Here is a 24,078-nt window from a genome sequence, read left to right on the forward strand (position 1 = left end):
AACAAGTAAACAAGTACCACAAGTAAAATACATGTACAACTTCTCACCATTCTGCTGAAGAGGAAATCCTCCCTGGCCTGTAGGCATTGCAGGTGGTGGCCCCTGGGGACCAGTCATTGATGGGCCTGTCATTGGAGGACCTAGCAAAACCCCAGGAGCAGTAGGCTGAGACTGTGTAGGAGATATATGATTTGGCTGAGCTAAAAGAGGTCCAGTAAGAGGTTGTCCTGGTATTGGAGGGCCTTGCATTGTGGTTGGTGGTGGAGCTCCTGAAACAGGGGGAGGATAATTTGAAGGTGGGGCAGTTGGTTGAGGAAGAAAACCATGTGGAGAAGGAAGGCGTGCTTGAGGCGGCGGTCCAGTAAATTGTTGGGAAGGGGGTGGCTGAGCTTGTGGTATACTGGTGGGAGGCATTCCTTGTGTCAAATTCATAGCAGCAGGGACCTGATTGTTTGAATAAGGGTTATAAGCTCCAGATCCTGATGGTGGTGGAAGAGGACTTTGTGTGCCTATAGGAATACAACAGGTAACAAAATTTAGGACACACTCATACTACACAAAATGCAATCATACGCAATTATCAAGTCAATGCAAGTAAAATGTTTACGGTTGCAAACTTCTAAAGTTTCAATATGCAGTATACAATAAAATATTCTATTGCTCTAGAAAAAAAAAAAAAAAAAAAAAGACATCCTAATCTTCTGGTTCAACAACAGACTTTCTGTAATATATTGTACATGTTCACTAATCCTGTATGTTGTGTCTTCAGGAAAGAACAGGAGGATATAGAAGTTCAGCTATAAACAGCTTCTAACTTCAGTTTGTTCAACTAAACTTTGAAAATTAAAAAAAAAGAAAAAAAAAAAAAAAAACACATTTTGAAGCCGATTCTATGCAGAGCTGCACCAGATTTTGCGCTCTCCAGTTTTAGTAAATCAAACCCTTTAAGTCACTAATCAAGACCAAGATTGCATATCTGGAAAATCAAAAAAGTTAGAAAGGAGTTAGAAATTCTCGTCTACGTGCTTATTCTATGTCAGGGAGATTGAAGTACTGAACCAAGGAGAAAAAGAATAACAGCTGACAAGCTTCTATCATGATGGCTCAAAAATGATAAACACTAGTGGCAGAATGTATAAAAAGTTAAATATAATATGTAGTAATCATAATAAAAACTTGTAAAAGTCATGTCAGGTAACTATTACAATGACAAGCAAATACATATTTGGAGAACACACTATACTTTTCCTTTAATATGTTCTTGTTGAATGCCACTGCACAATTCTTATAGAATTACATTATGAACTCCAATTAGCGGTCTTACCAAATGGTAGTGTTTGTGGTGGACCGGATGCTGTCACCCCACCAATGTGCATTCCCACCATTTGGTTGGTTAGTTGCTGTGTACTAGTAGAGGTTGGAGGGTATTGCTGAACATTAGCTGCTTGTGGAGGAGCTCCCGCTTGCTGCATGTACGGTTGAGTCATAGTTGGTCTGCAAATCACAAAGAACACAAAGGTTTGTTTGAGAACCTTAAAAAAGCACCTAATGTATACAGCTCTGAATTTGCATGACAGTTCTTGAGCACTGGCAACACCTCCATCATTGTCTTGTTCAGGAAGAGTCACCAGTACTGCTCAGTAACTTCTCTAAGGGGAACCTGTGACAACTAACCTATCTAATCTAAACACATGAAATGCTAGTTCCAGTTTTCTGTGTGTTTAGGAGGCAATACAAACAAACATACACATGCTGCTACCATTAGTAGATAGATAGGAAAGTATATTACATTTACTCGTTTACATTTTTTTAACAATTTTGCAGTTACCTCCTGGTTTCTAAGCATAGGCAAATGATGTCATACATCCCAGGAGTCTTCAGAAGTAGTTTTATCAGCTAAGCACACCACCATGCATAGGGGCAGATGGATTCCAAGAAGAAGTAAATGCTACATGAATCATATTCGCTTACACAAGATGGCCATGGCTAGAAGGTTAGGGGGTGTTTTTCAAAGCGAGTTCTCAGCAAAATAAAGCATGGAGACATGGGTGTCTATTAGATTGTAAGCTCTTATGAGCAGGGCCCTCTTAACCCTCTTGTATTTTATTGTATTGTAAGTGTATTGTCTCCCTTCATATTGCAAAGTGCTGCGCAAACTGCTGGTGCTATATGAAGCCTGTATAATAATTTTTGTAAGCGTTTCACGTGAGTATGTGCATGAAGTTGACTGTGTGGGAGTTGTTTCCTCATTTGTGTTAATTTTGTTGTGCATTTTATTTGCAATGACTGTAAATCTTATCTTATAAAAAAAAGGGAGGATGAACTTCTTTTAAGTTGGCCATAGACTGAATGAATTTCTTTCCTGCAACTATGAGTTGCGGAAAAACAAATTTGCTTGATTTCCCCTTCAACACAGACAGCGTTGACGGGAGAATCCCTCCCGTGGAGATATTGTGTTCTTCTGACGAGGGGAGCCATCCAGGTTGGGAGAATACAGCGATTATTGCCGCCAGTAATAATCACATGTAAAATCCGGCAGGCTGGTTGCACCCAAGGTGATCAATCTATCAACTTGGGCACATTCAACCTGCCCACAAAGGTTTACATCCTGGCCGGTTCAGCAGGATTTGAACAGTCTATGGCCGGCTTTAAGGCCCGTGTCCATGGGCTTGTGTTGGAGGCATCAGTTTGACACGATTCTGATATCATTCAAAATTCAATGACAGGTGCATTTAATCTGTTACAGGGCCCGTGCACACGTTTCTTTTGCATAAGAAAAAAATGCAGCTCTCCACAACGGCACAGAGAAAACACTGGTTTTCTATGTGCCCCATTCACACTTACCCGAGCAGTTACCTGTGAAGCAGAGCAGTACAAAATACTGCAACACTGTGGTAGTTTTCCACTCTACAGGTGAACCATAACAAAATGCACAGAATGCTTTGTGTACTGGTGCGCAGTTACATTGAAACAGGAAGGAGCCATCCCCAAACTGTTCCCACAAAGATGGGAGCATGAAATTGTCCAAAATGTCTTGGTATGCTGACACCTTTAGAGTTCCCTTCACTAGAACTAAGAGGCCAAGCCCAGCCCCTGAAAAACAACTCCGCACCATAATCCCCCTCCACCAAACTTCACACTTGGCACAATGCATTCAGCCAAGTACTGTTCTCTTAGCAACTGTCAAACCTTGACAGGTCCATCAGATTGCCAAACAGAGAAGCGTGATTCGTTGCTCCAGAGAACACGTCTCCACTGTTCTAGTCCAGTTGCTGCGTACTTTACACAATTGCATCCAATGCTTTGCATTGCACTTGGTGATGAAAGGCTTGGATACAGCTGCTTGGCCATGGAAACCCATTCCATAAAGCTCTCTACAAACTGTTGTTGTGCTAATCTGAAGGCCACATGAAGTTTGGAGGTCTTTGGCTATTAACTCTGCAGACAGTTGGCGACTTCTGCGCACTTCAGCATGCGTTGACCACCGCACATCATTTTACGTGGCCTAGCACTTCGTGGCTGAGTTGCTCTTGTTCCCAGTTGCTTCCACTTGTTATAATACCACGAACAGTTGACCGTGGAATATTTAGTAGGAAGGAAATTTCACAGATGGACTTATTGCACAGGTGGCAACCTATTACGGTACCACGATTGAATTCAGTGAGCTCCTGAGAGCGACCCATTCTTTCACAAACGTTTGTAGAAGCAGTCTGCATGCCTAGGTGCTTGACTTTATACACCTGAATCCAATGATTTGGAGGGGTGTCCCAATACGTTTGGCAATAGTGTGTGTGTGTGTGTGTGTGTGTGTGTGTGTTTTATACACACTACTATGCACATGTCATAAGTAGATGTAAAGAAATGCAGTAAATTAGGAGTGCTTTCAGAAACAGAAGTGTTAATAGCTTATTTTTAACTAACAAGTGGTGGAGGGATGGTGCTTCATTTTTTTTCAATGCAAGGCTCTGTTTAAATTTTTTTTTTTTTTTATTGAAATGTCAGAATAACATTTCATTCTCCACTACCTACTGCGGCCCAGTGGTTTAGTATCAACTAGCCAGAGAGAAAACAATTGTTTTCTATGTGCCCTTGGAGTGACTGTAATGATTAGCATTTCTAAGAGCTAAGTCCACACCAAACAGCGTGACAAGCCCTTAAACACCATCTCAAAAACTAGCATGTGTCAGCTGGTTTAATAGAATAGTATCAGAATGACAAGATCTGACAGACAGTTTTTAGGAGAAAATAATCACAACACACACACTTCTGCTTAGCTTATATAAACAAAAAAAAATGCTTGCTTACCTTTGCATCTGGTTATTTAATGATGCTGGTCCATTCTGCATGTCACTCTGACCAAAATGACTATACTGCAGCTGGTCTTGAGGGAGCGATGTTCCTGCTGTAGTCTGGGCCCCTGATGTGGGCGGAGATCTCACGGGACCTAATAAATATAAAAAGACACTAACTGTAAGTTACAAACAAAATGCTCCTTACAGTAACCAACAGCCTAAAAATAATCCCTTTGGAGCCTACAAAATAGTACCTATATATTAAAACTTAACAATGGAAAAGTAATCTGTACTTCTAGATCTCATTAAGAACACCACACAGTACTTCTACAAGGGATACAAAACAAGCAACCTTTACAAGCTCAGATCTGTGAAGAAGCAGCCTTTGCTAATTCAAGGAAACATGTAATGTGTGAAAAAAAGAATGGTTGTTTGCAGACCTCACTCTGAAAATGCTACTTGAAGGACTTTTATGGTAGTCTGGTGTCTCTTATACCAGGTTGCCTATACTACATACCAAAAAAGAGCAAAAATATAAATTAGATAGATTATATACAGGTGTACAACAAGGTATAACAATTACCTATATAATGAGAGGTAACAGGAGAAGAAGTGCCAGAGGTGAAAGAATCAGGAGACCCTTTTTGAGGGAATCCTGAATTAAAAGGGAAACCTGGAAATGCAAAAGGAAAAGACAGAAAAGGCATTTAGGAAAGGAAAACCACAAGCTACAAAGCACAGCTTTGAAAAAAAGAGATACTTTGATTATTTTCCCCAAACCACAACTTCTGAGCAATAACAGTTTGAAAATGTCTAGGAAACACAGAAAATTAGTTTGGTACCTTCAGTCCTAAGGCTCAGTTCACACTAGCCCGACTCCACTTTTCAGTGCAACTTTAGAGTCCGACTTTGATGTGACTTTTTACACTGTGGGATTGAAGTTGTATCAAAGTCGGACCAACTTGTGTAATATCAGTTAAAACAGCTCTCATATGGAAACACTGAATTTCACATGTCATTTGGCATGGTGTCTCACAAGTCGGATCCTATCCTATACTCGCAGCAGTGCAAACGAAAAAGTGGGGCATAAGACAAAGTTCACACTGTAGTAGGTCCACGAATGCTTCAAATTGCATGGGTTCCCTGATTCGGAGGCAAATGGGCTGCTCTTTAGCTGACGTGCATAGGGTGCCATTAATTCTTAATGCACCCCACACATCTGAAAAAAGCAGTGCATTCCATGAGGTTGCATTTTTGAGGAAGATCGGGGAAAAAAAAAGTGAAATAAATGGGATGCTGTGCTTGCGCAAATGAGCTTGCATTGGCCCGCTGCAGTGTGAACCTAGCCTAAATGTAGATTAATGTGATATTTTGTTTTAAACAGTGCAGACTTGTAATAAACTCTTGTATAACTAAATGCTTTTTTTAGGTTTTGGATAGAAAGGGATTGGAACACCAGTCAGGTTTTCATTGCTGTTATGGAGATTCACCCCATTTGTCCTGTTTATCTTATTCATCAAAAATTAAAGAAAACTCTGCATTTTAGGTCGTCACCAGAACAGAGATAGAGGGAAAATATTCCAATGGGGACACTAACTCTGGTGATAACAGCTCCTGGTGCTGCATAGTGCTAGTGTATATGATGCACCTAACCAATAAACATGGGAAGGGGGTTTCTCTCACCTCCAGTATTGGCTATGAGAAAGGAAGTGAAGGGAAATCTCCCCAAGAGGACACAGATGGCTAAAAAGGACAGGGGTTATAACCTTCCTTTACTCTAACCAAGCTGAAAAGAAAAGTTTTGCCTTTAGTTCTGCTGTAACACACCAATCACTTTTTTACCGACATAGCCAAATTCCAAGGAAGATAGCCAGAGGTAGGAATATTACCATGTCCTGGTTGCTGCTTCTAGCATTTCAGAATCACACCTAAAGTGTACGTCAGGTAAATGAGAAAATGCGAGCATACATTACAAAAAGGCAGCATGTAGATGTACTGGAAGTGGCTCCAAAATGTTAGAATACTAGCCTCACAGACAAAGGATGATGCTCACTGATTTCAGTAGTGAGCATTTTCAGCTCCGCAGAGGAGACACACAGAGCACCTCTAAGAGATATACTACCTGTCAGATTACCAATCTTACATCACCCCTAAGCAGTTCAACCACAGCCAAAACTTTTTGTTTTGGATAGAGTGGGGAAAAATTGAAACCACTGTCTTGTGTTTACCACAACCCGGGGCTCCATTGGGAGTACAGGACAAGAAGTGAGAAGAAATATATAAACGGAGCCATGGATAGCAGAAAAAAAAAAGAAAAAAAAAAAAAAAGAAAAAAGTGGTTTGTTTTAATGTCTTTCTCCCTCGCTCCAGTGGGTATCATTTTTGATGAAGAAGGTTTACCATCCAACATTACAATGACCCAAAGCACACAGCAAAACGACCACACAGTGGTTGTAAAGTCTAGATGTGCAAAGTCACTATAGACATATCCCAATAGACTAAAGGCTTGAATTAAAGCAAAAGATGGTTCAACAAAATACTGACACAAAGGGGGGATCCTTTTTGTATTTTTTTTTTTATTTTTGACACCTTAGTGTTATATCTTTCTCTTGGAAGTTATAAGTTGCACTGAGTAAATACAGCTTGATAAACCAAAACTGTGTGTCTTCATTTCAGGCTGCAAAGCAACAAAATGTGATTATTTTAAAAGGGGGGGGGGGCAATTCTTTTCTATACCCACTGTACTCACCTTCCTTCGCACTCCCTCCACTCCGGTTAGCCAACAAGGGTAAATAACATATACGCAGTACTTCCAGTTAAGAGAACCATGCAACTCAGTAATCCCCTTGCTCTCACGTGATAGTACTAGTGCTTGATGATTTGACCAAAACTGTCACATGGGCACAGGGAAAATGTTCTCATCACTGTGTAAGCTCCTAGCGGAGTAACTCCAAGTTGACACAGGTATGCCTCTCCTCACTCCCAACTGCTGAAGCGAAGAGAAGTGGAGCAAAGCAGAGAAGAGTACAAGCTGCTGGGGAGGGCAGGCATTAAAAAGGGTTGAAGCTTAGAGCACAGTTTTCCTTAAGTGGTACAGTTTTATATATATTATTAAAAGCAAACCGATGTACTATTTCAAGTTCTAAAAACCTAATAATAATACTAATAAATATTAGAAGCAGACAAAGCTGATTGCTGTTAGAGGGATAATATTTTGAGGTTACCAAAATAAATCCATACATATGTACAAGGAACACTGTAACAGAATAACGCAGACATACCTTGTGAAGCAATATGTTGTGGATAACCTTGCACAAGCCCATTATATCCTGGGTACTGAGGACCTCCTGGCATTGGTTGACCCCCATAGACTGGTTGTTGAAACCCCCCAGGCTGAGGCTGCATGTAAGGGGTAGCTAAATGAGGTGGCTGGTTTACGTTCATCTTGTGTACATCCCCAGACTGGTCCTGTACAAACAAATAAAAGGCAGTGTGACACTCTGTTAAGAATAAAGGTAAACGCCTCATTGAAAGAAATTTATATCAGAATCTTATCTGCCTTCTAAAGCGGATCGTACATGTCAACATACACAGTCCTAGACCATCAGATCTCAAACTTGACAAACACTTTAAGTTATCATAGTGTACAAAAACAGCTCTGGAACTTCCTGTGCCACAAGAAAGCACTCACATATAGGACCATTCACAAACATTTACTAATCTTTTTGAAGCTTCCGCCACATGGAATGACATGAACACATGCAGTCATCAAATAGCTGACTCAAAAAAAGCTTTTATTAATGGATGCTGCCTGGCACAGAGAAGGATCCCACACAGTGTTGAAGGCTGCCACTGGCTAACTCCCAGGAGTGGGAACCATGTTACCCATGAGTGATCCTGCTTGGTGTACTCCCAATTGACAATTTCTGGACTGATGAAATCATCTAAATTAAAGCGATTTTATTATTTTTTGTAAAATAACAGACATGTCTATACTTACCTACTGTGTGCAGTGGTTTTGCACAGAACAGCCTGCATCCTCCTATTCGCGGGTTCCCTGCAGGCTCTCCTGTATCCTCCTGTCTGTCTGGTGCCCACACAGCAAACAGTTTCCTATGGGGGCACCCACTGCTCTGTGTGTCTATTCACACACAGAGCCGTGGCTAAGCCCCAACCCCTCTCTCTCATTGGCTGACTGGCTGTGATTGACAACAGCAGGAGCCAATGGCTTGCTGTCTCAGCCAATGAGGAGGCAAAGACCCAAGACAGCTGAAGCTGTAATTCATATAGCACACTAGCTAATGGACTAAGGCATAGGTGTTAAACTGGCGGCCGTCCAGCTGTTGCCAAACTACAAGTTTTTTTAATTTAAGCCTTTAACCGCTTGCCGACCCGCCGCAGTGTTTTTACTGCAGCAGGGCGTCATCTATGCGCACAGCGCCATCTTTTAATGTTGCTGTGCAAAACAGGTAGGGGGTGCGCGCAAGGCTTGTGCCCGCCCTACCCGTCCCGCCGATCGTGGCAGCGGGTGTCCGTTACCAGCTCCCGGCGGGTCAATCACTGACAGATAGCACGGCTGCATTGTTTACATTGCAGCTCTGCTATCTGTCAGTTCATAGCATGCTGATCCCGAGAAAAGACTATCTCTCGGGATCAGCGTGTTCCTGTGAAGTACACACCCCCGCCCCCTAGTAAAACACTCCACTAACACAGTTAACCCTTTCATTACCTAATAAAAGTTAACCCCTTCCTCCCCAGTGCCATTAGTACAGTGTGTTTTTTTTTGCACTGATCACTGTGTTGGTGTCACCTGGGATGTCAGTGACACCAAGTCAGTTCCCCCCCAGTGTCAAAATGTCCGCCGCAGTCCCACCATAAGTCACTGATCACCGTCATAATTCGCTGATTGCCGCCATTATTAGTATAATAGAAAAAAAACCCCAGTATCTTTCCCGCCATTTGTAGACGCTATAACATTGACGTAAACCAATTAATTTACACTTATTTGGATTTTTTTTTAAGCAAAGACATGTCGCAGAATACATTTTGGCAGAAATTTATGACGAAATTAGATTTTTACTTTTTTTTTTACTGGACATGTTTTATAGCAAAAAGTCCAAAAATATTGTTTTTTTTTCTCAAAATTGTAAGCCTTTTTTTTCATAGCGCAAAAAATAAAAAACGCACAGGCGATCAAATACCACCAAAAGAAAGCTCAATTTGTGGGGGAAAAAAAAGATGTAAATTTCATTTATGTACCGTATTGCATGACCGCGCAATTGTCCGTTAAACTAGTGCAGCACTGTATAGCAAAAAAATGGCATAAATTGCAGTATTTATACCATAGTTTGTAGACGCTATAACTTTCACACAAAGCAATCAATATACACTTATTGGGATTTTTTTTACCAAAAACATGAAGCAGGATATATTTTGGCCTAACTGTATTACTAACTTTGAGTTTACTATATATTTTTTATAGCTGAAAGAAAAAAATATATTTTTTCTTCAAAATAGTTGGTCTTTTTTTGTTTATAGTGTGAAAAATAAAAAGCGCACAGGTGATCAAATACCACAGAAAAAAAGCTCTATTTGTGTGAAAAAAAGGACGTAAATGTTGTTTGGGTGCAGCATTGCATGACTGCACAATTATCAGTTGAATTAGTGCAGCGCTGAGTAGCAAAAAGAGGCCTGGTCATTAAGGGGGGTAAATCCTCAGGAGGGCAAGTGGTTAATTTAAGAGATTTTCACAACAGATTTGGTACCACCATCTCCCAAGTAATGTTCATATACAGTAGTAGCCAGTTTCCTATGAAGTCAAATGTTAAAAAACAAAAAAAGTCATATTTAGGAAATGCAATACTACAATGGTATCTCGTTTTTATAAAAAAAAATATATATATGCATGCTGAGCAGTTTAAATGCATCACATTTGCATCTGGAAACCTAAAACACAATGGAACTTCAGCTTTCAGACAAGTGAATATATCAATTCATTGACAGTAAAATGCTATCCAACACCAGGCTGAACCAGTCGAGTGGCATACACTACTGTCCATTATTAGCTGTCCCCTCTAGTACAGTGCCAATCTGACCTAGGCAACATTTTCAACAAGCACATCAGTAGATTTTAGCACCAGTGTTATAGGTCCAGATTTTTGGCATTGGGGCCCATTTTGGCTCCTGCAAAATATTTTACTTTAAGCCTGGCACACATGGGACGAAAATCAGCTGACTCAACAGAATTCGGACGACAATCAGCCCGTGTGTACAGCAGCCTGTCTGGCTTCTGTAAAACAGGGATGACAAACAAATATGCGGCAGTCAGGGGATGTGTTTTGGTGGTGGGGGGGTTATCAGTCCACTTGTCAGGACACAAAGGCTCAGCACGGAGATCGCTGTACTAACATCGCATAGTTGGCAGTGTGAGCTCCTGAGTTTTTTCATTCAACCCAACAGAACTCATAGTGTGTACCAGGCATTGGTTTTAGGGATACATTTAGGGAATAAGTTGAATCCAGCTTTAATGGAAATCAATAAATAGAAGACTACAACTGCTGACTTTGCGTTCTAAAAAAATGCTTGTCCCCTGGTTATCATGCTGACCCTCTGTTTTCAATATACTGAGTCTCTGGCCCAGAAGTACTGTAGACAGGTGGATAAGGACTTCTAACTTTTCTGTTCTGACTCATTAACTCAAAAAGCATTGAAAGTGGCAGGTCATGAACCAGGCAACTAGCCTTTTCAAAAGTTGGTCAGTAAAGACAACAAATATATATACCTCATAAAAACGTTACAGGGTAATTTTAAACATTGGTTGAATGTTAGGTTTGGGTTAATTGCCAAATGGAGTTTAAGGGGTCATTTATATGTTTTCATTGCAATGACGCACGCTATGTCATGTGTTAACAAGTGTTGCATTAAAGCAGCCCACTGAAAACACTGAGCTGCCGACACACCAGAATGTCCTGAAAATTGGAAATGAGTAATGCATTGTCCTATAGTGCCAAATGAATGGCACCACAAACCCATGTACGATGCGCTGCTACCCGTTACTGCAACACAATCAATTGAGTAGGCCCTCAGAGTTATGCTGACCACACACAAAGATTGTTGTTGAAAAATCTTCATTTTAAGAACATTTGTTCAATTTTCATTTTGTTAATGGGGTCAAATTGTTTCAGACATTTGGATTCCAGCTGACAGCGGAATGTAAACAAAAGAATTGGCAGCATTAAAAAAAAACAAACAAACCCCCCCCCCCCCACACACACTATAGCGCAGGGGTCCCCCCCAACTACATACCAGACCCTCATCCAAGCATGAAGCCCAGAAAAGGTTGGGGGTTGTTCCCCACCCCTCCTGAACCATACCAGGCCACATGGTCTCAACATGGGAGGGAGGGGGAACCCCTTCCAAAAGCACCTTGTCCCCATGTTGATGAGGAGAATAAGGACCTCTTCCCCACAACCCTGGCCACTGGTTGTAGGGGTATGGGGGGAACTTACTGAAATATGGAAGCCGGTGGAATTGAATGTACAATATAAATGTAAAGAGCTGTGTAAATTGACTGCACTATATAAGTACCTGTAATAATAATAGTAAACTAAAATTTTGGGGCTTCCAGATTCTGATAAGTCACCCACCACACCCCTCAGGCCAGAGATGTGGGCAAGAGGCCCCTGTCCTCACCAACATTGGGGCAAGTGCTTTGGGGGGGGGGGCACATTGAGGGCATGTGGCTTGATATAGTTCAGGAGTATAGGGGGCACTTGCTTGTCATCTCCCCTTTCTTGGCCTGCAAGCTCAGAGAAGGGTCTGGTCTGGATTTTTCATTTTACTATGGAGTTCCCCTCAAAATCCACAACAGACCCGTAAGGGCTTGCAATGGGTTGGGGGGGGGAATTGTTGATCCTACCAGCAGCACACTTCTTGTCCTAGGGTGACAATGCTCCCTTACTGCACTATACCTACTAATTACAAACACTTCCCTTCTATACATCGCCACGACTTAGGGGGGAGGTAGATAGCTTGGAAAGCTGACAACACTGTTTGAGATTTCAGTTCAATGCACAGGAAGCTACAAGCACACTGAATACCTATTAACTGAATATCTATTAAAGTGATTGAAAAAGCAGACATTTTTTACCTTATTATATTCTCTGCATTCAGATTTAAAAAAAAAAAAGCTCTCTCTTCTCTCCCTCCTCACTGGACATGGAGGTAGCAACAGGTGCCATTGGCTCCTGCAGCCGTCAACCAAATCCTGAAAGGAGAAAGTGGGGGGCGTGGCCAGGCCACACTGTGTAAGTCAATGGAGCCTGCACAGGTTCCGCTTGCTATAGGGGCACTCAGAAGGGGATGGAGCCAGGAGCATCAGCGGGGACCCCAGACTAGGAGGATAGTGGCTGCTCTGTGCAAAACCACCTCAGACTAATTCCATCATAACCAATGCCAGTTATAGTCACCATTAAAGTATAACTTTTTGTTTTGGATAGAGTGGAGAGGGATTAGAACATCTATTAGGCTTTTACTGACTTCTGATCTCCTGTTAAGGAGATTCTCTCCCTCTATCTGTATTGCTTACTGTTACCATCAAAAGTGAAAGTAAAAGAAAATCCCAAATTTTGGGTTGTCCCCAGAACAGTAATAGAGGGGAAATTTTCTGATGACAGCCAAGTATTCCCTCACTTTGAAAGGATTTGCTCTCACTTCCTGTTTAGGCTATGGGACAGGAAATGAAGGGAAATAACCCCAATGGGTCACAGATGGCAAAATAAAAGCTGACAGGGGTTAAAACTCTCCCCTACTCTATCCAATATGAAAAACAAAATTTTGCTTTTAGTTCTACTTTGACCACTTTGCCTCTAACACCTGTTCACCCCCTATGAAGCAGAACAAATTTTACATTTCTGCTATGGACCTGTTTATTTGGCAATCACTTTGTCATCACTAAAGAGGGCAAGGTAATACATATGTTGTTGTTTTCTGGACAAACAATGCTTTCTTTTCATGATATTGCCTTGCAACAATTATTTTTTTTCTGCAATCTTAAGACACTAAAATGCAGCAAAACACACTTTTTTTTTTTTAAAGCAGTGTTAGTTTAAAAATGTGAATGCACATTTTCTTTAATTTGTCCTATTTTGCATTTAAAAAAATCCCTGACCCAATCCAAAAACGCAGCAGCTCAAAAAAGCATAGATGTGAATGTGTCCCATAGGAAACCATGTTAAATCGACTGTAGTGTGTTCCTGCAAAAAGTCCTTAAAAACTTTAGGCCTCAATGGGGAGGTGCATTTTTTTTTTAACTTGCCAAATAGACACCATGTGGCAAGCAAGATTTTTAACACCACAAGGAAAGCCCAACAGACCAGTGTGAAGACATACATTGAATTTAAAGGGGTGCATTTTTCTTGGGCTTTTTTTGTGCTTTTTTTTTCTTCTTTTAAAGCAAAAGCTGGTGGTTGTGAAAGCAGCCGATAAGGTGCAAAAAATAAATTCATAGTCATTCAAATTCATGATATTAAAAAGTGGTATATTATACAAATAAATATATTTAAAAAAATATAAAAAAAAAAAAAAAAAAATTGTCCAGCTTGGGATCAGCTTTCGGCCAAATGCATCCTGAATTTTCGGTTTCGGTCCACGAATCTCATTTCGGTGGACCACTAGAGTCTAAGGAGTTAATTAGAGCTGATCAGATTAAACTAAGGATTAAATACAAGGTTAAAAAGAGAAATATTTTATCCAAAAAAAATTATTTGTCAGGTTGCTTTAGCTGACATCTGCAGATCTAAGGTCATCCCTTGGATTTGCAGCTGAATAAACAGAAAGACACAAAAGTGATAATGTTACTTTTTTTATAATCAAACTCTGGAGCAGTGTTGTTCATAAACAAAGTTTCAGACTACTTTTTTGACAGCTAGAGCTGCTGACTTCAACCCCTTTGAGCCTGGGTTCACACTGATGCGGTGCAGAATTCGCACCAGGTTTCTGTGCGATTTTCACAAGGCATCATAAATCGCACCCCGTTCATAAAAACCACTGCGGGTGTGTATTTTAAGTTGGCGACATCCCAAAATTAGTTCTCAGAATGCGGTGCGATGTGCAGAATTAGATTGCATGGGTGTGAATACTCATGCGATCCAATTCTGGTGCAGACTAAAAAAAAAAAATAAAAAGAGTCTTGCACTTTTTTGATGCGGATGCATTGTGATTTGAGTCATATAAAATGTATGGCTCAAATTTTACTGCACAGAAATCGCATGTGATTTGCACAGGAATGCGGTGCGGTTGTGACCAGGGCTCATATGGGCATTCGTTCAGTCATGTTTTTGCCAAAAAAAAACATTATTAATCAGTTAACACTCATCTTCTGTTTAGTTCTGTTCCATATACATCCTTTTTTCATCCATTAACATCTGTTTTTCATCTGCTTCTGTTCAATAACCACTTGCCTCCTGGGCACTTATACCTCCGTTAGTGCCCAGGCCAATTTTCAGCTTTCAGCGCTGTCGCAATTTGAATGGCAATTGCACAGTCATGCAACATTGTACCAATATGCAATTTTTATCATTTTTTTTACACACATGGAGCTTTCTATTGGTGTTATTTAATTGCTACTGTGCGTTTATTTTTTTGCACGGTAAGCAAAAAAAAAAAAAAAAGCAAAAAAATTGGGGAAAAAAAAAGTTTTCTATTAAAACATTTTGCAAACAGATAATTTTTCTCTTTCACTGATGTGCGTTGATGAGGCTGCACTGATGAGGTGGCAAAGATAGGCAGCACTGATAGGCTGCACTGATCAGGTGGCACTGGTGGGCACTGATGAGGAGGCTCTGATATACAACAATCATGGGCACTGATAGGCGACACAGACGGGTGGCGCTAACAGCACTGACTGGTTGCACTGGTCATCAGCGTGAGAATTGGCCTTTTACCTCATCACATGATCAGCTGTGTCCGTAGGACACAGTGATCATGGAGATTGCAGGGGACACATGCATACTTGGAGGACATCATATGATGCCCTCCCAGAACTGGGTAACCACGTTGTAGCTGTCATTACCAAGTGGTTATATGGAGCAAAAATGCAGACTTGTTCTGTTTAAAAAAAGGACCTTAATAGAAGTTGACAAAAAAACTGATGTAAGTGGATAACGTCTGTTTACGTCCGTTTTCCCATAGGAATGCATTGCTGTCCATTTGTCTTCTTTCGACAGATGAAAAACAGACAGACAGAACACCCATGTGAAAGGGGCCTTCTTCTCTGAGCATACAGTAATGCCAGCTTTGATAGTAATGCCGGTTTTGATTATTCACAGCCAACAAGTATATATACTGAGTATACTGGGAGGGGGTCTCAGAAGCAGGGCAGAGAGACTGGAAGTGCTGCACACATCCTGTGTACAATGATGAAGATTTTTGGGGCATGTATAGCACACCCAAAGTCTGCAACTAGTTAAGGTGTACGTTTATCAAGCAGTGGTAAATGACCACTGGTATGTTTCCTGGCATGCTCAGAGGAGACAGCTCTCCTCTGAGTGCCTGTTTATGAGGCGATGTAGATCGCTTCTCCTGATGAGGAAAGAAGCGATCTACAAACTCTCTGAACTCTGGAAAACGACTGTTGTTGCTGTAATCTCGCGAGATTACAGTAACGAGATCAGTAAAACACAGTTTATTAAGCAGTGGTAAATTACCTCTGCTGAGGTGGCGGTTCTCCCAGTACACAATAAAAAAAAATAACTATATATATATATATATATACATACATACACACACACACACACACACACACACATACACATACACACACACACAAATATATTTATAAACTGCTCTAGGGTTTTGGGGGTGTTGTGAAAGGCGGGGGGGGGGGGGAGGGTTTCCCACTGTCTTGGAGGCTCTGAAGGAAGAAGAAAGTCCAAAAACGTCCTCCTTAGAACTCCAAAGATTCTCCCTTCTTTCCCCAATTCTCCACCTCTGGGCTGAGAATCTGGGAGGGAGAATTTTCACACAGATCGCCAGTGAAGGAATGACATTGCTCCTTCATAAACTGGCCATTTCTGTGTCTGTCGACTACAGATTCTCTGTGTGCAGAGAAGATCAGCAGAGAACATGTTCTCTGTTGATCTTCTGTTTCATAAACCACTAATGTACTGAAATCAGCAGCAATTCTCAGGATCACTGCTGATCTGTTTCGGAAACGGACACCTATAAAACAAAAAAAAGGTAGCGCTATCAAATTAAATGTACAAATTAATTAGTGATAAAATTAAAACAGTGAAAAAATCATTTTATGTGACCAAAAAATGTCTAAGGATTTTCTCTTTCCATCAGCAGTGAACCATGTCCATCACCACAAAAACAGATTTGTGCAAATCCACCACAAACAATTCCTGTTGGTGGTGGATTTGCACAAATCTGTTTTTGTGGTGATGGACATGGTTCACTGTTGATGGAAAGAGAACATCCTTAACCACTAGCCTACAGGGCACTTATACCCCCTTCCTGCCCAGGCCAATTTCCAGCTTTCAGCGATGTCGCACTTTGAATGACAATTGCGCGGTCATGCAACACTGTACCCATATGAAATTATCATTTTTTTGTGACCGATAGAGCTTTATTTTGGTGGTATTTAATCACCTCTGGTATTTTTATTTTTTCTTAAACAAACCAAAAAAAACTGAAAATTCAGAAAAAAAATTTTTTCTTAGTTTTTGTTATAACATTTTGTAAATAAGTGATTTTTCTCCTTCACTGATATGCGCTAATGGGGCTGCACGAATAGGCTGCACTGACTGACACTGATAGGTGGCACTGATGAGGAGGCACTGGTAGATGGCACTGATGGGCATTGACAGGCATCACTGATGGGCACTGAAAGGCAGCACTGATACATGGGACTGATAGGCAGCACTGATGCACACTGATTGGCAGCACTGATTGGCACTGATGGGTGACAGTGAAAGGAAGCTCAGATGGGCACTGATATGTGGCATTGATGTTCACTGGTAGCACTGATATGTGGCATTGATGTGGCACTGGCACGAGGCAATGATGAGCACTGACACAATGGACACTGACAGGTGGCACTTCTGGGGTTACAATGATCATCAGGGCACACTGATCATCCGTGCCCTGATGATCAGTGTACATGTCCCCTCCGCGGAAAGCCGATTACCGGCTCTCCTCTCTTCACGAGCTGTCAGCGTGACAGCTCGAGAGGAGAGAAATGCCGATAACCGGCATTTCCCTGTTACATGTGATAAGCTGTGATTGGACACAGCTGATCACATGACTGAGCAGACACCTTTGGCTCTTTCCGTGATCGGTGATCCGCTGTGTCCCTCCCTGAGCCGCGCATGCGCGGATGTCATATGAAGTCCTCCCAGAACGAGAGAACCACCTTGCGTCCATCATATTACTATATGGCGGGCGGAAGGTGGTTAAAGACGTTTTTGGTCACATAAAATAATTTTTTCACTGTTTTAATTTTATCACTAATGAATTTGTACATTTAATTTGATAGTGCTACCTTTTTTGTTTTATTATTGTAACCTTTATTTTTAGGGTAAGGTTTAGCAGCTTGTGTTAATTGACTATAGTAGAACACTTTTTGGCGCTATTTCCACTTATATATTTTTTTCTCATAAACGGACACCTAAAGCAAAACTAAATTTCATATTTAAAAAAAAAAAAATCAGTTGAATAATTCCTGGAATGCTGTCACATTTGCTTGTGCTATCAACTAAACTGTCAAACTATTAGCTGTCTGGTGCCATAACTGGTCACATGGGCAGCACCATGGCAGTTGCAGATCAAACAGAAGCTAAGATGGAAGCTTCCTTGGCTGTAAAGGATTAGTTCTGCTTTAGGCTTCTCTCTCTCTCTTTTTAAGCTGTATTAAAAAAATTAAAACCTGTAAAAGCGGATATGACGATGGCGCTCCAGTTGCAATGCTCCAGTGGCAATGCTCATCTCAGAATTTTAAATTACCTGCATTTTGATTTTTAGTCCCTAACAAGTTTCACATTTCTGTAATATCTTGCTTTGGGAAACATCTAGTTTGAAAACTAAAAACCGGAACAAGCTAAACAAACCCAGTTAACTGAACTGGCATCATTTAAGAAATTGTGGTAAACCACTTGACCTCTGGAAGGTTTTACCCCCTTCATGAACTGGGCATTTTTTGCTACTCATCACTGCACTATTTTAACTGGCAATTGTACGGTCATGCAACACTGTACCCAAATGAAATGTATAATTTTTTCCCCACACAAATAGAACTTTCTTTCGGTGGTATTTAATCGCCACTGGGTTTTGTTTTTATTTTTTTGCTATAAAACGAAAAGTAAAAAACCCCACATTGTTTTCTGTTGCTGTCATACAATTTTGAAAACAAATAGACTTTCTTCATAAATTTAGGCCAACATGTATTCTGCTACATTTCTTTGGTAAAAAAATAACCCATATCAGTGTATTTTACTTAGTTTGTGTTAAAGTTACACAGTCTTCAAACTATGATATAGATATATATATATATATATATATATATATATATATATGAAAAAGTCAGTCTTGATGTACTGACTATCTCATTTCTTGAGGACCTAAAATACCAGGACAGTACAAATATCCCCCAAATGACCCCTTTTCCAAAGTAGACAGTCCAAGGTATTTGGTAAGAGGCACGGCAAGTATTTTTGAAGTTTTAATTTTTTGTCACAATTTTTTGTAAAATGAACAAATTAAATAAAAATGTTTTTCCCCACATACTGTCACCAGCGCAGTACAGCATCATCATATGACTGGTGTGGCAGTGATCAGTGATACTGACTGGTGACTGTATACATTTTTTCAACTTTTTTCTTTACATGCTATCAGCAAAGTAGTTCAATGTCACTCTGATCAGATATTTTTTTTAACACTATTATTGTTTATAACAGTGATGATCATGGGTATAAGCAATCATTTTACCTGTCGTGTGATAGCTGTGGGCCAATTACAGCAATAAGCAAGCCGTCATGAATGAAAGCCATTCATGACAATTTTGCTTACATTGTAAACATGTGATTGCTACGATTGGTCATAGTGGTCACATGATACCCTGGCCATTCACAGTGAGCGGGTACCAAGCACCGTGCTCCACTGTGTCCACCCTGGGGCCAGTATGTACCAGTGAGATGCCTGCAACTGCTGCCCATTCACAGTAAAAGTACTGTGGGTGGGCGGCAAGTGGTATAAATGACCACAGTATTTGTTTCCCACTACACATGCAGATAAAATAGTCCAGACTAGGAAGCCCTGTTGGACTAATGCAGGCCATAGACGGGTCGAAAATCGATCGATTTTTTGACCAATTTTCACACCGTTAATGGGTTAATTGGTCGGCCGTTTTTTTGGGTTTTGGCACATTTTTTTTATTGGTAAAGTTGGAAAAAAATCAGCCGATTTTCCCGGCAATGATCAGCAAATCGGCCGATCGTTTTACCGATAAAAAAATCTGCGCAAGAGCCGTGACCTGCAAAAAGAGGAAAAAAGAAGAAGAAAAAAAAAAAAAAAAGAATACAAGTTCCAGTCCGCTATTATATTTTATATGAAAAGTTGCAACAATGTATCGATTTGTATCCGAATAAAAACATCTGCATCCGAAATGGATACAAATAGATACACTGTTGCAACCGCAATACTTTTTCATGTCAAATATAAGGCTACGTTCACACTAGCGTTGTGTGCAGGCGGCAGAGAGGCGTTTGGGAAGCGTTTTTATCGTTTCCCAAACGCCTCGGACAATTCTGCACATTGCAGCACATGGTGCTGTTTTAACGGGAGCGTTAGCATCACAGCAAAACGGACGCCTCTGGTCGAGTCAGGAGGCGTTGAAGCCTCCTATTCTAGTCTATGGTGCCGCTGCGCAAACAGTCGGGACGCGGTTGCGGGGCGTTTGCGGAGTGGTAATACCATTCAAACTTCATTATAGGTGTTTGTGGGGGGGTTTTAATGCACGGCAAATGCCTAGCAACCGCAGCTAAACCGTGCATGCGGCGTTTGCCGAGCGTTAAAAAACGCTCTGCAAACGCCGGACCAACACTTGCCAAACACTATAGGGGCATTTGGCAAGCGTTGGTAAAACAGTCAAGTGTGAACAAGCCCTAATAGCGGAGCTCTCTGCAAGAAACAGAAGTAATTAAATGCCAGCCGTAGACAGGACGAAAATCGGCTGATTTTTTTTTTACCGTTGGTGGTAACGTCTATTGAATGACCGATTTTTCGTTTTTGTTTTTTTTTTTTTTAAAAACGGCTGGTTTTCGACCCTTCTATGGCCTGCATAAGAAACAAAGTATAGCTGAAGGCAGAGCTATTTGTTTCATTGTGGATAAAGGAAGGTTTATAACCCCAATGGACCACAGGGGGGCAGAAAAATGCTATTTATGCAACATTGGACTAAATTCCCTTCACTTCCTGTCCCATAGCTAAAACAAGAAGTGAGAGGAAATCCCTCCAAAGTGAGGGAAACTCCCTGGTGATCACCAGAACCAGTGCCTCCATTGGAAGGTTCCCCTCTTTTCCTGTTCTGGCGACAACCCTTTCACTTTCAGTAAAAATGGTAAACAGGGCAAATAGATATGGTGAATCTTCTTAACCTCTCCCCCGTCCAGCCCATGTCGATAAATGGGCAGATGGGAGCACTGCCGATAAGGGTGGACGCTTCTAAACGCCCCCCCAGCATCCAATGCCTGTGCACGCGCTCCCTATGTGTGAGGTCTCAATTCATGTGATCACTGATTGGCCAATCAGTGATCACATGAATTGTAGTAAACAAGATGTTACTTCCTGACATCATTGCTTACTACGTGTGAAATCTGTGAATGATCACAGAGGTCACATGGTACAAGGCTATTCACAACAGCCTTGTAACATGTGATAAGCTGTGGCCAATCACAGCTCTCACAGTATTTCTCAATGGCTGCAGGAATGCAGCCAGAGAGAAGGAGAAATTATTGCTTTTACACCCATAAAGGCTGTAAAAGCAATCAGTGTAAAAAAAGACAAAAAAGAAAGGAAAAAAAAAGAAAGGGAAAAAAAAAAAAAAAGAAAAAAATCTTCATCACCCCCCTCCAAGTAGTACAGTGTCACTATGGTGGCATTGTAATGCTAGGGTGACAGCATGTTAAAAAACAAAACAAATATAAAAAAAAAAAAAAAAAATAACAAAACTAATTAGGGTTATTTGTTTTTTTCCTTTGTAATGTACAGCACTGAGCGAACTGTTGGCGCTTTATAAATACTGTATAATAATAAAAAGATAGATGAATACATTTTGGCCAAGATTTATGAAGAAAGATTATTTATTTAAAAACTTTTATAAGAAAAACTTTTTTTTCAAAATGTTTGGACATATATATATATATATAAATAAATCCCAGTGGTGAATAAATACCACCAAAATACAGTTTTATCTGTCTCAAAACAATGCTAAAAAATTCAGATGGCTACAGTGCTGCATGACCGCGCAATTGTCATAGTGTGATAGCACTGACAGCTGAAAATTGGCCTGGACTGGAAGGGGGTGAAAGTGTCGGGACCTTAAGTGGTTAAGGAGGGTACAGACATTAACAAAAACCTGACAGAGGTTCTGATCTCTATCCACTCTATCTGAAACAAACAAAAAAAAACAAACTACGCTTTGCATTCAGTTACACTTAAAAATGAAATAATGTACTTAATATAATCACATGCACATCAGTAGAATACATTGGAGAAGTAGCCAATCCACCTGACAGGACATGTTTCCATGGTGATGGCAATAACGAAAACTATACTTAAACCTCGCCACACACACGTTATAATCTGCTTGTACAATCTCTTTAAGATCTTCCAGTAAGCGTGTCATGCAAGGGCCTCTGTCTGATTGGCTACAAATTGATTGGACAGATTAGGTGAACCCTCGTAATACATAGGTTGGTAAATGAAGAGTTGATTGCATGGTCAGGTAGTAGCATGCTTGGTGAGCCTTAAGCCTTGTACACACCATGAGAACACCGGATGGAAAATACAGATTTTGGAGCGATCATCTGGTAATCTGATCATTCGTACACAGCTTTCCAGAGCCGATCATGACTGTTTATGGAAAATTATCCAAAGGGGCAAGCACAAAAAGTTCTCTCAAACGATACCAGAACAAACAACAACAAATCGAGTGACCGCTTAGAAACGGAGGAATACATTACATCGCGTCTGAAGTTGTATTCTGTCGTATGAGAATTTTCAGAACCTCTTTATTTTTAATATGAGACTAGCATGCAAAAGAAAAACAAAACAAAAAACTGGACGATGATTTGCCCGATATTGTCATCGTGTGTACGAGGCCTTAGGGTCATCATACATGCATTATTACAATCTGTATAATCAACTTTTGATATACCAAAACTACCAGTGGCGGACTGACCATTCAGACACTCAGGCACTGCCCGAGGGCCCGGGATCAGTAGAGGGCCCCATGAGATGCCCCTGGTACTTTTTCATAGGCTTTTTTGGGAGTGCTTTAAGTGTGGGCGAGGACACAGGGGCCCCATGATCCCCGACTGTCTGGGGGCCGCATGAGTTGTCAGTCCGCACCTGATGAGGACCCACCTAATCAGTTTAATCAATGTGTATCCAGCCATGCAGCGGCCCTTACATGACACACTTGCTGGTAGATCGTACAATCATACAAACAAGACTGTCCAATTGGATTGTAACGTGTATGGTGACCCTTAGACTGGTCAACGTGCAAAGGAATGATCTCCCCAACTTCAGCTCTCCTAGTGTAGTCACCCTCAGGGAGGATCTGGGTGGACGGGGAGCTACTGTGCTGTATGGGGGGGGTAAAGGTTACATACAGGGAGTACAGAAGTCATGAACTTGTCACTGGCCCCCTGTGCCTGTATATGGGGTGATGAGGCGATCAAGGCACAGGTGAGACACCTGTCATCACAGGCCTGTGTGGATTGTAGGTCTGTGGCCTCCCCACTCTCGCACTGACACACTCCCCTGACATGCAGCACAGTGTGGGCCTCCACTCTGCCAGCCTGTCCCTGTCCCAATCCTGTTGGCCGCACCTCCCTCCACACTGCGCCCTCCAGGTGTCTGAGCCCCGCTCACCTCCTCCCGTTCCGGCTTCTTCACACACTTCCCCGTCCGCTTCCAGCAAGCGTCGTCTCCAGTTCCTATCGGAAATGACGTTCTAGCTCACCCACTAGAAAGGTTTCAGCTTGTCAGGCTCTGCCACGTCCACACTCCGCCCAACCAGGGACAGCGGCCTCACAACGAGCTATGCGCATGTGCACAAGACGCAGCCGGGGAACGTGAGAATGAGCGCTGCCATCTTTGTCATGGGCGATGGCAGTATATGCTGATATAAGCATTTGCTTTTTGGAAGCTAAAGTCTCGTTAAAGTGATATCAATGGTTATTTTTTTGTTTTATTTAAAATAAAAAAGATGTTATACCTCCTCTTTGGTGGTCGCCTGCTAGGGCTGTTAGGTCCTTTTTCTTTTGCATGCCCCCTTAGCTAGCTGCAATCTATAGAGGCAACCATGCACGCTCCCTTCATTATACAGGCTGTGTGCATCCATAGACACACACAGCCACACCCCCTTCATCAGTACAAGAGTTTGACTGACAGCAGCCTATGGTGTCTCCTGTGAGACCAGGAGGAGGGAGGAGAGTGGTACAGCAGACAGAACAGTGCAGGATCTGTGGAGGAGTCAGGTAGGTGTTTGGAAGGTTGGTAGGAA

General features: G+C 41.4%; 1 protein-coding gene across 4 annotated transcripts in view; it reads right to left on the minus strand.

Moving 5' to 3' along the window:
* The window catches only part of SEC24C (SEC24 homolog C, COPII component), a 71,625-nt gene extending 48,034 nt beyond the window's left edge, over positions 1 to 23,591 (minus strand). For 3 of the 4 annotated variants that reach the window (XM_089680194.1, XM_089680193.1, XM_089680191.1), the window contains exons 1-6: positions 23,445 to 23,591; positions 7,574 to 7,760; positions 4,876 to 4,965; positions 4,306 to 4,444; positions 1,325 to 1,494; positions 48 to 509 (exon numbers count right to left, since the gene is read on the minus strand). In XM_089680194.1, the coding sequence (XP_089536320.1) occupies positions 48 to 509; positions 1,325 to 1,494; positions 4,306 to 4,444; positions 4,876 to 4,965; positions 7,574 to 7,736 (1,024 nt within the window). In that variant the 5' untranslated portion in view covers positions 7,737 to 7,760; positions 23,445 to 23,591. The remainder of the gene's footprint in view (positions 1 to 47; positions 510 to 1,324; positions 1,495 to 4,305; positions 4,445 to 4,875; positions 4,966 to 7,573; positions 7,761 to 23,444) is intronic. The other variant, XM_089680195.1, reaches the window with a different exon arrangement.
* Between the last annotated feature and the right edge of the window lie 487 nt (positions 23,592 to 24,078).

The sequence above is a fragment of the Staurois parvus genome, unplaced genomic scaffold, assembly GCF_062004578.1.
Source record: "Staurois parvus isolate SC_StPar_1 unplaced genomic scaffold, SC_StPar_1.0 ptg000236l, whole genome shotgun sequence".
Classification (NCBI taxonomy): domain Eukaryota; kingdom Metazoa; phylum Chordata; class Amphibia; order Anura; family Ranidae; genus Staurois; species Staurois parvus.